This window comes from Chanos chanos, chromosome 14 (genome assembly GCF_902362185.1).
Source record: "Chanos chanos chromosome 14, fChaCha1.1, whole genome shotgun sequence".
NCBI lineage: Eukaryota > Metazoa > Chordata > Actinopteri > Gonorynchiformes > Chanidae > Chanos > Chanos chanos.
The window spans coordinates 2,236,997-2,249,496 of NC_044508.1; the positions used below are offsets into that span (position 1 = coordinate 2,236,997).

Genomic DNA, 12,500 nt, shown 5'->3' on the forward strand with positions numbered 1-12,500 from the left:
GGCATCACTCAAAGCCCAGCACTGTGGACCGACTCACCGATGGTCTTACACTGGCCATCTTATAGTTTAATATCTGTGAACAAAGTCACTGTAACTGCTTTCTAATCATGATTAGAAATGTTTTGGAGTACTCATGTAGCAGCTAGTTTTTGTGTGTGTGTCTGTATTTTATTGTTTTTTCTTAAAGTAAATTTCGTAAGTTCACTTTCGTTAGGGTAAATTTTTTTTCTATGCATTAGCATTTAGTGTGTGTATTAAAGTGTGTGAATGTGATGTACTTTGTTTCATGTATATTGTAGTTTTGTGTCGTGCTTTGTTGGTCTGGTTGTGTGTGTGTTTGTGTGTGTTCCTACTGTAGTGTTCAGAGTCCATTTGTGTTTTTGTGTTTCAGGTCCAAAGCCCAAAGTGAAAGAGGATGACTTTGAAGACCTGGTGTCTGCTCAGGGTTTTGCCTCCAAACCTGATAAGAGGGGTCCCAGGACTATCGCTGAAATGAGGAAACAAGAGATGGCTAAAGACATGGATCCTCTCAAACTACAGGTAACATGCCAGTTACAGGCTCTCAAACTACAGGTCCTGTCTCACTTATACACTCAAACTACAGGTCCTGTCTCACTTATAGACTCTCAAACACCAGGTCCCGTCTCACTTATAGACTCTCAAACTACAGGTCCTGTCTCACTTATAGACTCAAACTACAGGTCCTGTCTCACTTATAGACTCTCAAACTACAGGTCCCGTCTCACTTATAGACTCTCAAACTACAGGTCCTGTCTCACTTATAGACTCAAACTACAGGTCCCGTCTCACTTATAGACTCAAACTACAGGTCCCGTCTCACTTATAGACTCAAACTACAGGTCCTGTCTCACTTATAGACTCTCAAACTACAGGTCCTGTCTCACTTATAGACTCTCAAACTACAGGTCCTGTCTCACTTATAGACTCTCAAACTACAGGTAACATGCCAGTTACAGGCTCTCAAACTACAGGTCCCATCTCACTTATAGACTCTCAGACTACAGGTCCTGTCTCACTTATAGACTCAAACTACAGGTCCTGTCTCACTTATAGACTCTCAAACTACAGGTCCTATCTCACTTATAGACTCTCAAACTGTGTGTGTGTATGCGTGTGTGTGTGTTCGTGTTGTGTGTGTGTGTGCGTGTGTGTTGTGTGTGTGTGCGTGTGTGTTGTGTGTGTGTGTGTGTGTGTGTGTGCATGTGTGTTGTGTGTGTGTGTATGTGTTTGTGTGTGTGTGTGTATGCGCGCGCGCGCGTGTGTGTGTATGTGTTTGTGTGTGTGTATGCACGCGTGTGTGTGCGTGTGTGTTGTGTGTGTGTGTGTGCATGTGTGTTGTGTGTGTGTGTATGTGTTTGTGTGTGTGTGTGTATGCGCGCGCGCGCGCGTGTGTGTGTATGTGTTTGTGTGTGTGTGTATGCACGCGTGTGTGTGCGTGTTGTGTGTGTGTGTGTGTGTGTGTGTGTGTGCGCGCGCGTGCGTGTTGTGTGTGTATGCGTGCGTGTGTGCGTGCGTGTGTTGTGTGTGTGTGTGCGTGTTGTGTGTGTGTGCGCGTCTTGTGTGTTTGTGTGTGTGTGTGCGTGTTGTGTGTTTGTGTGTGTGTGTGCGTGTTGTGTGTTTGTGTGTGTGTATGTGTTTGTGTGTGTGTGTGCGTGCGTGTCAGATCCTGGAGTGGATCGAGGGGAAGGAGAGGAATATCCGTGCTCTCCTCTCCACGCTGCACACGGTGCTGTGGGAGGGCGAAACACGCTGGAGGCCCGTGAGCATGGCCGACCTGGTCACGCCGGACCAGGTGAAGAGGGTGTACAGGAAAGCCGTTCTGGTGGTGCACCCGGACAAGGTGGGTTCCCAGTAACCGAAGTGTTTGCTTATTTTTCAGGAAACCCCTTCGGAAGCTTTCTTTTATAAAGTATGGCTTAGTTTATGAAGATTCAGTTTACACGGTTAAGTTGACTTGTGTTTGTGACAAGACCTGTTGGTAAGAGACTTTAGTCAAGGTTTGGATAAGTGTAGAGCGTGATGATTGGTATATATTTTCAGTTGAAATCATTTTCTTTATACATTTAAAAAAAAAAAGTTATAAGCATAGGTAATCTACCCCTGCCTCAAAAACAACTAACTGTAATTTGGTCTCCCGTTTTGTCCAACAGCTGTGAGAGGTCTTGACTTGATAAATAAATAAATAAATCATTGAATTAACGTCACACGATGAATGAGTTGACATGAACGTGATTTCTGTGTCCCATCAGGCCACGGGCAAACCCTATGAGCAGTACGCTAAAATGATCTTCATGGAACTCAACGACGCCTGGTCTGAGTTTGAGAACCAAGGAGGCAAAGCCCTTTTCTGAGCGTGCTCAGAAAACATGCCTGAACACCAGGGAAAGGGCGCCCTCTGTGGACCAAACGGAGGTATTGACCCCCCCCCCCCCTTATCTTGACACAGACACTGCCGCCTGGTGGTGAACAGAGTGGAGGACGGGGGAGACATTCCTGTTTGACAGGGTACGGACATAGACTGAGACAATCGGGGGGGGGGCGTGTCGGCTTTTCCTCACACACCCACCCTGAGAGGGGCAAACAAACGTTTCTCTGCCGCCTGATGAGTCTGTTCTCACACACCATGATGATGACCATGATAACGACGATGATGATGAAGATTATAGACTGCAATATGATGCCACACTCCTTCAAGCCTGCTGCGTTTGACCTCTGCCCCCTTCTCAAAGAGAAGAACAGCACAGGTCTTACAGTGTATCACACACACACACACACACTCATACACATATACACACACACACACACACACACACACACACGCACACACACTCATACACATATACACACGCACACACGCACACACACACACGCTACATTTTAAACTGAAATCAAGTTTAAAGAAATAAACACAAAAAACTAAAAATTGAGAATCAACTGTGACTCTTACGGGGTGGAACTAGAGTAAAGGAAAAAAAACGTGAAGAATGGTAAAAAGAGACTGAGTGAGTGAGTGAGTGAGTGTGAGAGAGTGAAAGACATGATTTCACATATATTTTGCCATGCGAATTGTTTGATTTCTTTTCTGCTTTTGTTTGTTTGTTTGTTTGTTTATTTCCCTATTTGTATTTGTGATATTTGGTCAGTGTTTTGATGGTAAATAGCAACTCTGTGCTGTGGGTATGTGCGCGTGTGTTGAAAGGCATGTAGTTTATGGACTCTACTTTTCTGTGTCAGATCAGCAGACCCCTCTGTGTCTGCTGTGGGTTTTTTTTTTTTTTTTTTTTCCTGTTCTCTCTTTCTCTGTTTCTGTTGTCTCCCAATCTCTTATCGTATTATTTCTCTCTCGCTGTGGAATTATTACTCAGCATTGTTTTGCTTTGTTTTTGTTTTTTTTTTTCCATTTTACACTTTTGTCAAAAAACATGTACATTTTCCCCAAAGTGTTCATGTGTAATCCTGTCCTGCCAGTCTGGTTCTGTGTTTTTGTTTTTTTTTCCTTTCTGGGGGAGAGGAGGATGAGGCTGTTTGTTTTTAATTCTTACCTCATGGACCAATCACAAACTCCTATTTTTTTTCTTATTTATTTTTTTTTTCTGAAGGGAACACAATAAATACATGGCATTTAATTTAATACTAGTCGGAAAAAAAAAAAGTGAATTAATATATAAATTGAATGTCTTAAGTGGAGACGGAATTAATTTCATGAAACAATTATTTTGCTAAAGCTAAAAATCATTCCAAAGCATCACTAATGAAATGAATGTGCTGTTTTTTTTATATAAAACATTGTGGTTTGGGGCTGTCGGGAATGTGGATTAATCCTTCTCTTTTTGGCACCTGCCTCTTCCCTCTGTGATCTAAAACAGGAGTTATTATCGTCAACAACTTCTCTGGTTCTTTCTTTTATGTCTGAAATCTGTCACTGCATTTCAGTCTCCCATCTGCAGACTTCTATTCTTCCAGTTCCACTAATCTGCAATGTTTGCTTTGTATGTGAAAAAAAATTCTTCTTAAAACAGTATCATGTTGATGAAAAACAAATTAAACAACATTTTTGAAACGGAGATTACTGTGGGAGTAATCACGACTTCTCGAATAAAATCAAACCAGTTTGTCGCAGAGCCACAGAGAGGAAATGTGATAGTGTTGATTGACGTTTCTTTCTCTGTTACTGTAGGGAGTAACGGAATTCTTATCTGCAAGGACATTGAATGGAAAAAGATTGTGCAGAGGAGTGAAACCCATTTAAAACCGGGACTGTTGTGAGAGTATGCTCTGGTAAACTGAAATACAGTATTCAGAACTTGGGCATGACCCAAAAGCAGCATTAGCAAACCAACAGTGTCTCCACAGAGGATAATATCTCCTTACAGGAAATGCCATGATAAAGCATTGATTTCTTATGGAATATGAAAAGTCTGGCTTTCAGCTGTTGGTTTTAAATTTGAGCTTTGCCCAGACACAGTCTAAGTGTCACTCAACTCAAAAGAAAGCACTCATCTAATCAAATGTTTTTGTTTTTTTTTTGATAATTCAGAGAGAATTATTAAGTGTGTATATGACAATGGTAGCCCCTAGCTACAATAATGTGACGATTTAAAACGATTTCACATGATGGAATTTTGTGAATGTGAATTCAGAACACTACTAAGCTATGAATACGTAACTACGCGTTCGAATAATAACACCCACAACCATCTCTGGTTGGTCATTAACATATTTGAATGAAGAATATGTGCTTCCAAAAGCCTTGAACAAAAACAAAAATAGGTCAATGGAAACAAAAATTCCCTTTTCCATTCTAATTTTTTAAAATTCATATTTGACTTTTGCTGTTTCACCATGTCCATTTACACAGACTAAAATCCAGTCCTGCGTACTAGCTCACTCTGACAGCTTGCATTGTAAAACCACACCACTGAGTTCAGCTTGGCTACTCTTCAACATATGTTATTTTTTATTATTATTATTATTGTTTTGAACTGTATGACCAATAAAACACATTTACCATAGAGTCTGAACCTATTTCATTTCTTACATAAAGCCTTCATTGGTTCTCCACTTTTATCAGACAAAACTGCTTATTTAAGAATTGGGCAAATAATTCCGAACAAACCACACCTAGATTACCTGAGCGAATGTGAACTGAACAGGTTTCAATGTGGTCTCAGATTCAGAGCTGCTTTCGCTTCATCCATCTCAGTTTGCGCAGTGGAGCAAAATCATCATTGACCACAAAAGCATTGCATGAAACCCGTCCTAGCTAACAACTTTATTGAGTATTTAAGATTGAGAGTGGTTTAGATTGGTTATGTGTGTAGAGACTACTTGAAAACTACAAATTCAGACTGTATATACACAGTCTGAATTTGAGGTTATTTTAATTGTTCTTGCAAAACACGCCCGTCCTGCTAGAATCTAAGACCGAATATAAATATTTCTTATTCAATTTGGACGGCTAGCTAGCAACGACGTTTGAAATCTACCATCTCCAGCTTTCTAAGATTTTAAGAATTTAGATATATGGCTGATATTCTACCCCCCTAAAAATATCATATTCGACCGACAACTGTGTAGAAAATCTCCCGATCACTTTTTGCTTCTAATCATATCGGTATTTAATCCGATCATATAAGGAAAACAAAGGATCACTTAAGGGAGACTGCCTGCAGCTGTCAGTCACTACCTAACTTCCTCCTTAAAATGGCTGTCATCCCAATATCCGGTTTTAACTGTCAAAATAAAAGACAACAAAACGTTAACATTTTTTCTAATACTATTTTCTCAAAAGAAACACATTTCAGTCAAAGCTTATATAGACGCACAAGTATAGATTTAAGATGCTAATATGTAGCAAGTGGCTCAAGGCAAGACACAAACGGGATAGCTGAAGATGAAGGTTTAGGGTGATGGTAACCATTGCTCGTCATAATCATCATTCGAAGCTACGCACAGTCCACATTTTAATTCAAAACATTTCTCTTCATTCCAACTGTATAAAAATCGCAAGGCTCGGGGCATATTTTGTAAGAATTTGTTTCGCTGAGGGATGTTCTTGTGGATCAATGAAGCGGACCTGAACTTTGTCGAGGAAGTGTTTTCAGAGGAACTTTGGGCAAGACGGATACTTCCTGTGTTGCTTTGGTAGCTGTTGCGGCTTGTGTCCAAAGAGTGATTGCGAGGAAAGAGGGAGAGAGCGAGAGAAATGGAGTTTCACTGAATGCCAAAAGTAACGGACGAACTCATCGTCGAAAAGGAAAGGTGAAGGATTTTGTCAGCCGAGATTGAGGAGGGGCTGCGGGCAGTTATTTGCAAAGATTTGATTTCTGAAGACTGCGAGCGTGCAATGAAGCTGCTCAAACCAAGTTGGATCAGTCACAATGGTAAGCGCGTCTGAACTGCTCTTGTGCAGGAATCTTGGGTCAAGTTGCGCTTTGTTGTTTTCTTTTGGAAAAGAACATTGACTGCGCACTAAGTATCGGGCAGTTAGCCCCTCATAGGCTATTTAAACACTGTCCTGTGCACTTTGAAACCATTTAAAATACACAAACTACTCGATTTTGTTAACAACAGGAAAAAATTCGAACGTAAATTTCTTGGACAAATTGTGTGCGCTTGCTTTCGAGGAAGCGACCCATTTTTGGAGTTGAATAGCTGCAGTGGCTGTGAACGGATGAACTGCAGGATAAGGATAGGTATAAAAAAAATGATAGTAAACCGACGCGAATTATGAGGCGACATGTTCTGGCGTTACTTTTATTTCCGCCACGAAAAACAGTATATTATATACTCCCGCTGTCGGATGTATTTTTAAATGAATAAGAGTTACCAATCGGCGAGCGTGTAACTTGGTTACAGTGTATCATAATTTTTAGACCGCGTTTACAAACGTTGGAGATGCTTTGAAATTCAGGGTTATCTCATTCCTAAAGCTACGTTCAGCCGAGATGGGAAAAAAAGCAATAATGGTCCGTAGCTTTAAACTACTGGAAACCACTCGAGCACTGGAGTGGAGTGGTGAGGAAAATACCAAACCAAAAGTTTTTTTTTTTTTTTTTTGTGAACACTCTTCACCGTCTGTGTTTATATTCCCTGTGCTACATACTCTTACTTTTGCAAACACCGTGCAGTTTTGAAGTGCAGTGGCTTGTTCTGTTTTGGCTACTTTAAAATCTGCGGCGTTCTCTTCCTGGTAAGCTTTGGTCTTCATGTGTAGTCTGTATTCAGTAGTAATTAATCATTCTTTTTTTTCTTTGTCAGGTAAACCAATATTTTCTGTCGATATCCATCCAGATGGCACCAAATTTGCCACAGGCGGACAAGGTAAGTGTCTCACCGTCAGTTAGGGCTACCCTGCCTCAGATGTGCACGCTTCAGCCTGTATGGGGCAACAAAACCACCCCACTTGCTCTTTCTCTCCTATTCACCTGGACATGGTGTAATCATCTCAGATAGCTTGTTAGGTATCGGTCATTTCTGGAAGACCAAAACGTTGTTATTTGACTCTCAAGAAAATAATTCAGGAATAATCTCCTGATTGTGTGGATTATGATTGGCAGGTGAGGATTCGGGGAAGGTCGTTATCTGGAACATGGCTCCAGTCGTCCGAGAGGAGGATGAGAAAAACGAGAACATTCCCAAGATGCTTTGCCAGATGGACAATCATTTAGGTACGTCTGTGCAATCCCCGTTGTGATTCCGATCAGGACAGGAATATGCCGTTACAGAACATATAAATGAAAGCTGCGTGGCATCGGAAATGCAGGGATTCTGTGGTGACAGTTTCTGGGTTGTGTGTGAGGTGAGAAATGGGTTAAAACATAGGTTTGAGGTCTTAATGTTGATGGCGTGGAGTGAAGTTCTTGTCTGTTTTCTGGTTGCTGCAGCATGCGTGAACTGTGTTCGCTGGTCTAATAATGGCCTGTATTTGGCCTCTGGAGGAGATGACAAACTAATCATGGTGTGGAAGCGAGCGACGTAGGTGGACTCATTCTCTCTCACACACACACACACACGCACACGCACACGCACACACACACACACACACGCACACACACACACACGCACACACACACACACACACACACGTACACATCACACACACACTCACACTCACACACACACTTGCTTTCACATACAGACATACTCATAATCTCTCACCATGTGTTCTTACACCTTCACTCCTACACACACCTCAGGTGTTTCTCTCTCTCACACACACACACACACACAGACAGACACACACACACACACCATATGTTCTAACACCTTCAGTGTCATACAGCTTCACCATGAGCAATGTTCTGCTGTATTTATATATTTTTCCACTTGATTTTTTAAATCATTTCATTCTTTCCTCCTCTCAAATACAGATTCATTGGACCCACTACCGTGTTTGGGTCAAGCAGCAAACTTGCCAACATGGAGCAGTGGAGATGTGTGTCTATTCTTAGAAACCACACCGGGGGTGAGTGGCCCGGTGCATGCTGGGATAGTAGTGGTCTGCCTACCACAGTTTGGCGGGCGTGTATCTAACCTGTGGCCTGTATGTGTTTGGTTATGACCGTATATGTGAAGTGCTTGCAGTAGTGTACAAATCAGTGAAAACACTTTTGAATATTTTGAAATTTCAAGACAATTTGCAGAAGTTTGTGATCTTTGTGAGAATGTGAAACGTGTGTTGAAAGTTAATCTAAGTGTGTGTGTGTGTGTGTGTTTGTTTGACAGACGTAATGGATGTTGCCTGGTCACCTCATGACATTTGGCTGGCTTCCTGTAGTGTCGACAACACCATCGTGATTTGGAACGCTCGCAAATTCCCCGGTGAGCCAACAGCGCTTCTGCGGAAACTCCCACAGTGTTCCCACAGAAACCACAAAGTCTTGGTGTCCTCTCCATTCCTACCTGCATTGTTTGTAGAAATGTTTGACATATTTTATATCCTGTTTTTCGCTTGGCCAGATGTTTATTTCACTGAAATTTCATTGAGTAACTGAATGAGAATTCAGTTTCTGTGTAACAGTCAAAATTCAAACTGGAGTTTGAAGCTGTCAAGCTGTAACTGAACTTGAAGTCCGTGGCCTTGTGTCTTGGGCGATCGGATCACAAGTGGACAGCGCTAAATACAAGTGTAAACGACCACCAAGATGCATTGTGATCTGATCACTCAAACCACTTGCCCAGGTGGTCTGGGACGCATTTGAACACACATCTTTTGTAGTGTAAAATACTAATGCATCCTTATGCCTCCCTGGCAGAGACTAACGTAATAACCTTCTCGCGAAGGTGACGTAGCAGTAACGAAATCCGAACTCAAATGGTCAGCTGGACACCCTGGAGACGCGTGATAGACACAGGTGTAAACCGCAGTGTGTCTCGGCTGTCCACTTGTGATGTGATCGCCCAAGACAGGTTTTAAAACCAAGTGTAAACAGGGCTTGTGTTTGTCTGTTTAATAGAGATCGTCATGACGCTGAAGGGTCACACGGGCTTGGTGAAAGGCCTGACGTGGGACCCCGTGGGGAAATACATCGCCTCCCAGGCTGACGATCACAGCCTGAAGGTGTGGAGGACCATGGACTGGCAGCTGGAGACCAACATCACCAAACCCTTTAATGAGGTGGGTCAGCGGAGGCTGTTCTTCAGGACATCATCTGCACCCCCAGTTCCATAGATCTGATACTGTGTAATAACTGACACACATTCTTATCCATACACAGTCTCCAGACTGAGTGTAAGAACAATTCTTTGCGGCTGTGTAGTTGTACTGTAGGGTCAACACTTGTTTTCTGGACGTGACAATATTTTGTCTGGCATCTCCTGACGTCTTGATGTTCACAGGCCAACAGACCATGTTTGCAGTATTTTTTTTTTGTAATAAAGAAAGTGAAACACAGTCGTGGCTGTTCTGTAGGCCAAAGATTTTAGACCGTGGGTTCATGAGTCCCTGGGGGTACATGATGGTACTGTAGGTGGGGGGGGGGGGGGGGGGGGGGTGATTCGTGAGATTGCGAAGGAAACGTCAATGTCAAATTAAAATACACCTAGTTAAAATCTCAGGGGGGGTTCTAAGGAAATTAATTTTGGGTTCAAGGACTTGAGCTGGTGAAAAAGGGTTGAGAGTCCCTGTGGTAGACCATTAGAGCATGAGGGAGTGAAACGATCAAGTGTACAGACGTTAAAGAGGGGGTCAGTGGTGCTGGACCGGCAGTGCGTGGGACCAGTTTTGTTTGTTTAGTTATGTTTTGGATGCTACACCACCAAAGTTTGATTACTGAATGGTTTTTTTTTTTTTTGAGAAAGACTGCTGTTCTCGCAGATATTTCTTTCAATTTCAAAACTCGGCATTTAAAAATGTTAACCGTGTGCTTGTTTCTGGGGTTGGGGTTTGTGTATGTGTTGACTTTGTGTATGTGTTGACTATGTGTTTTGTGTGTTTGTTGACTGTGTGTTTGTGTGCGTGTGTGTGTTATGTCTCTGTGTGTGTGAACTGTGTGTTTTGCGCGTGTGTGCGTTTTGACAGTGCGGAGGGACGACTCACGTGTTGCGTTTGAGCTGGTCACCGGACGGTCAGTACCTGGTGTCTGCTCACGCCATGAATAACTCAGGACCAACCGCTCAGATCATCGAGAGGGACGGCTGGAAAACCAACATGGACTTCGTGGGCCATCGTAAAGCTGTCACAGTTGTGGTGAGTACAGCCTGCAAAAGTTTCTCTGTCGACCGGTGTTTTCCCACTGAAAATTCTCTTTTGATAAGGCTTCATCTGTGTGCAGGGGGCCTTGCTGTTTACTCCTATAACAGTCCTCAGAATATTCTGGACTTTTTTTGTGACTTTTTTTTGTGCACAAGCGGATGAAGTTGTAGAATCCGTATCGTCTCTGTCTCTCACCCTCTCAGAAATTCAACCCTAAAATCTTTAAGAAGAAACAGAAAAACGGCAGTGCGCCGAAGGCCAGCCACCCGTACTGCTGCTGCGCTGTGGGAAGTAAAGATCGTTCGCTGTCTGTGTGGGTAAGAGACTCAAAACTCGCGGCCTGTGCGCTGAAACAGGGTGTCCCTCCGTAAACGTGTGTAATACCTTAAAACTCAGCAGCTTTCCAGCAGAGGCTGATGTATGTCATGTATTGTGTCATGAGTAACGCTATGACTGACACAGACTCTTTACAGTCTGTTTCAAACAGAGAACAGCTGGAAAAACAATAGGAAACAATTATATGTAAGATTCTTTATGAAACGTCATGATCTGAGAAATCACTTCTGTGTGTGTGTGTGTGTGTGTCCAGCTCACATCCCTGAAGCGTCCTCTGGTTGTCATCCACGATCTGTTTGACAAATCCATTATGGACATCACCTGGTAAGGATATGTCTGTGTGTACTGGTCTGCACTGGTTTGGTACTGGTGTACTGGGAGATGAATTTGCTGGGTTTCTTTCCTGTACAGGACTCTAAATGGACTGGGTTTACTCATCTGCTCCATGGACGGAACCGTGGCGTTCCTCGATTTTTCCCAGGATGAACTGGGAGACCCTCTCAGCGAAGAGGAAAAGGTACAGTCATCCCTCGTTCCCACTCGTTCACGGAAAATACATTCACAAATCAGAGAGCGCACGGAAGATGAGATTTCTCTGGAACTGCCCAAAGCGGCATCCGTGGCTCAGTATGGTCAGGGCTTTGCTTTAACACCATGATTCAGGGATGTTTACATAAACCCATCAGTCACTAATCAAATAAATGATCTCTCCATCCCTGCCACTCTCTGTCCTTTTTTCTCTCTTTCTCTGATTGATTGTTTGTTTTTTTTTTTTGATTCCTGATTTCGCGTCTAGAACGCCATCCATCAGAACATTTATGGGAAGTCTCTGGCCATTACCATGGACACACAGCTGTCCAGCACCATCATCGAGAACCCAGAGATGCTCAAGTACCAGCAGCAAGAGCGGAAAGGCCCGGAAAACTCAGCCGGCGCCGGTCTGGGCTCGAACCACGAGAACCAGACGCCTAAACTGGCAAACGTGATGAATGGAGAGTCACTGGAGGACATCCGCAAGGTCGGACGAGAAGAAACAAGCCCAGCACACGATAATAAAAAATAAAAACACAAATAGCAGTAAACCAGTTATTTACTGGAAAATATAGTAATCAAAACTGAGGTTTTTATTTGAGAGTGGCCTCATTCTCCTAGCAAAACAAAACCATAGGGTTCCTCTATTAGGAGGTTTAACTAACTCTGAGTTTTCACCAAACCCGCTTTCTGGAACATCCCCCAGAACAGAGTCATGTGTCAGTACTGGAAGCATTGGGATGACTGGGCCTTGTCCCAATACTCTGACATGACTCCTGTACCCTTCAGCCCTTTTCTACTAAAGTTACTAAAACACCATCACGAGTGAATGTGGAAAGTTGTTCTTTTAACGGACTGAATGTGGAAAACTGAATTTTTCTCTGTGTGTGTGTGTGTGTGTGTTTTGGACAGAATC

At 42.8% G+C, this 12,500-nt stretch overlaps 2 protein-coding genes across 4 annotated transcripts in view; both read left to right on the forward strand.

Moving 5' to 3' along the window:
• Positions 1-2,796, forward strand: part of gak (cyclin G associated kinase) — a 31,426-nt gene extending 28,630 nt beyond the window's left edge. For 2 of the 3 annotated variants that reach the window (XM_030791607.1, XM_030791608.1), the window contains 3 exons: positions 392-540; positions 1,685-1,861; positions 2,271-2,796. In XM_030791607.1, the coding sequence (XP_030647467.1) occupies positions 392-540; positions 1,685-1,861; positions 2,271-2,372 (428 nt within the window). In that variant the 3' untranslated portion in view covers positions 2,373-2,796. Of the gene's footprint in view, positions 1-391; positions 574-604; positions 818-1,684; positions 1,862-2,270 lie in introns of those variants that run through there. The other variant, XM_030791609.1, reaches the window with a different exon arrangement.
• Positions 2,797-6,246: 3,450 nt separating this feature from the next.
• The window catches only part of hira (histone cell cycle regulator a), an 11,671-nt gene continuing 5,417 nt past the window's right edge, over positions 6,247-12,500 (forward strand). The window contains exons 1-13 of the mRNA XM_030791553.1: positions 6,247-6,404; positions 7,282-7,344; positions 7,581-7,691; positions 7,908-7,998; positions 8,394-8,488; positions 8,749-8,844; positions 9,480-9,640; positions 10,544-10,711; positions 10,921-11,034; positions 11,307-11,377; positions 11,465-11,570; positions 11,850-12,071; positions 12,497-12,500. The exon at positions 12,497-12,500 is cut by the window's right edge and continues 82 nt beyond it. Coding sequence (XP_030647413.1) covers positions 6,368-6,404; positions 7,282-7,344; positions 7,581-7,691; positions 7,908-7,998; positions 8,394-8,488; positions 8,749-8,844; positions 9,480-9,640; positions 10,544-10,711; positions 10,921-11,034; positions 11,307-11,377; positions 11,465-11,570; positions 11,850-12,071; positions 12,497-12,500 — 1,339 coding nt within the window. The 5' untranslated portion in view covers positions 6,247-6,367. The remainder of the gene's footprint in view (positions 6,405-7,281; positions 7,345-7,580; positions 7,692-7,907; positions 7,999-8,393; positions 8,489-8,748; positions 8,845-9,479; positions 9,641-10,543; positions 10,712-10,920; positions 11,035-11,306; positions 11,378-11,464; positions 11,571-11,849; positions 12,072-12,496) is intronic.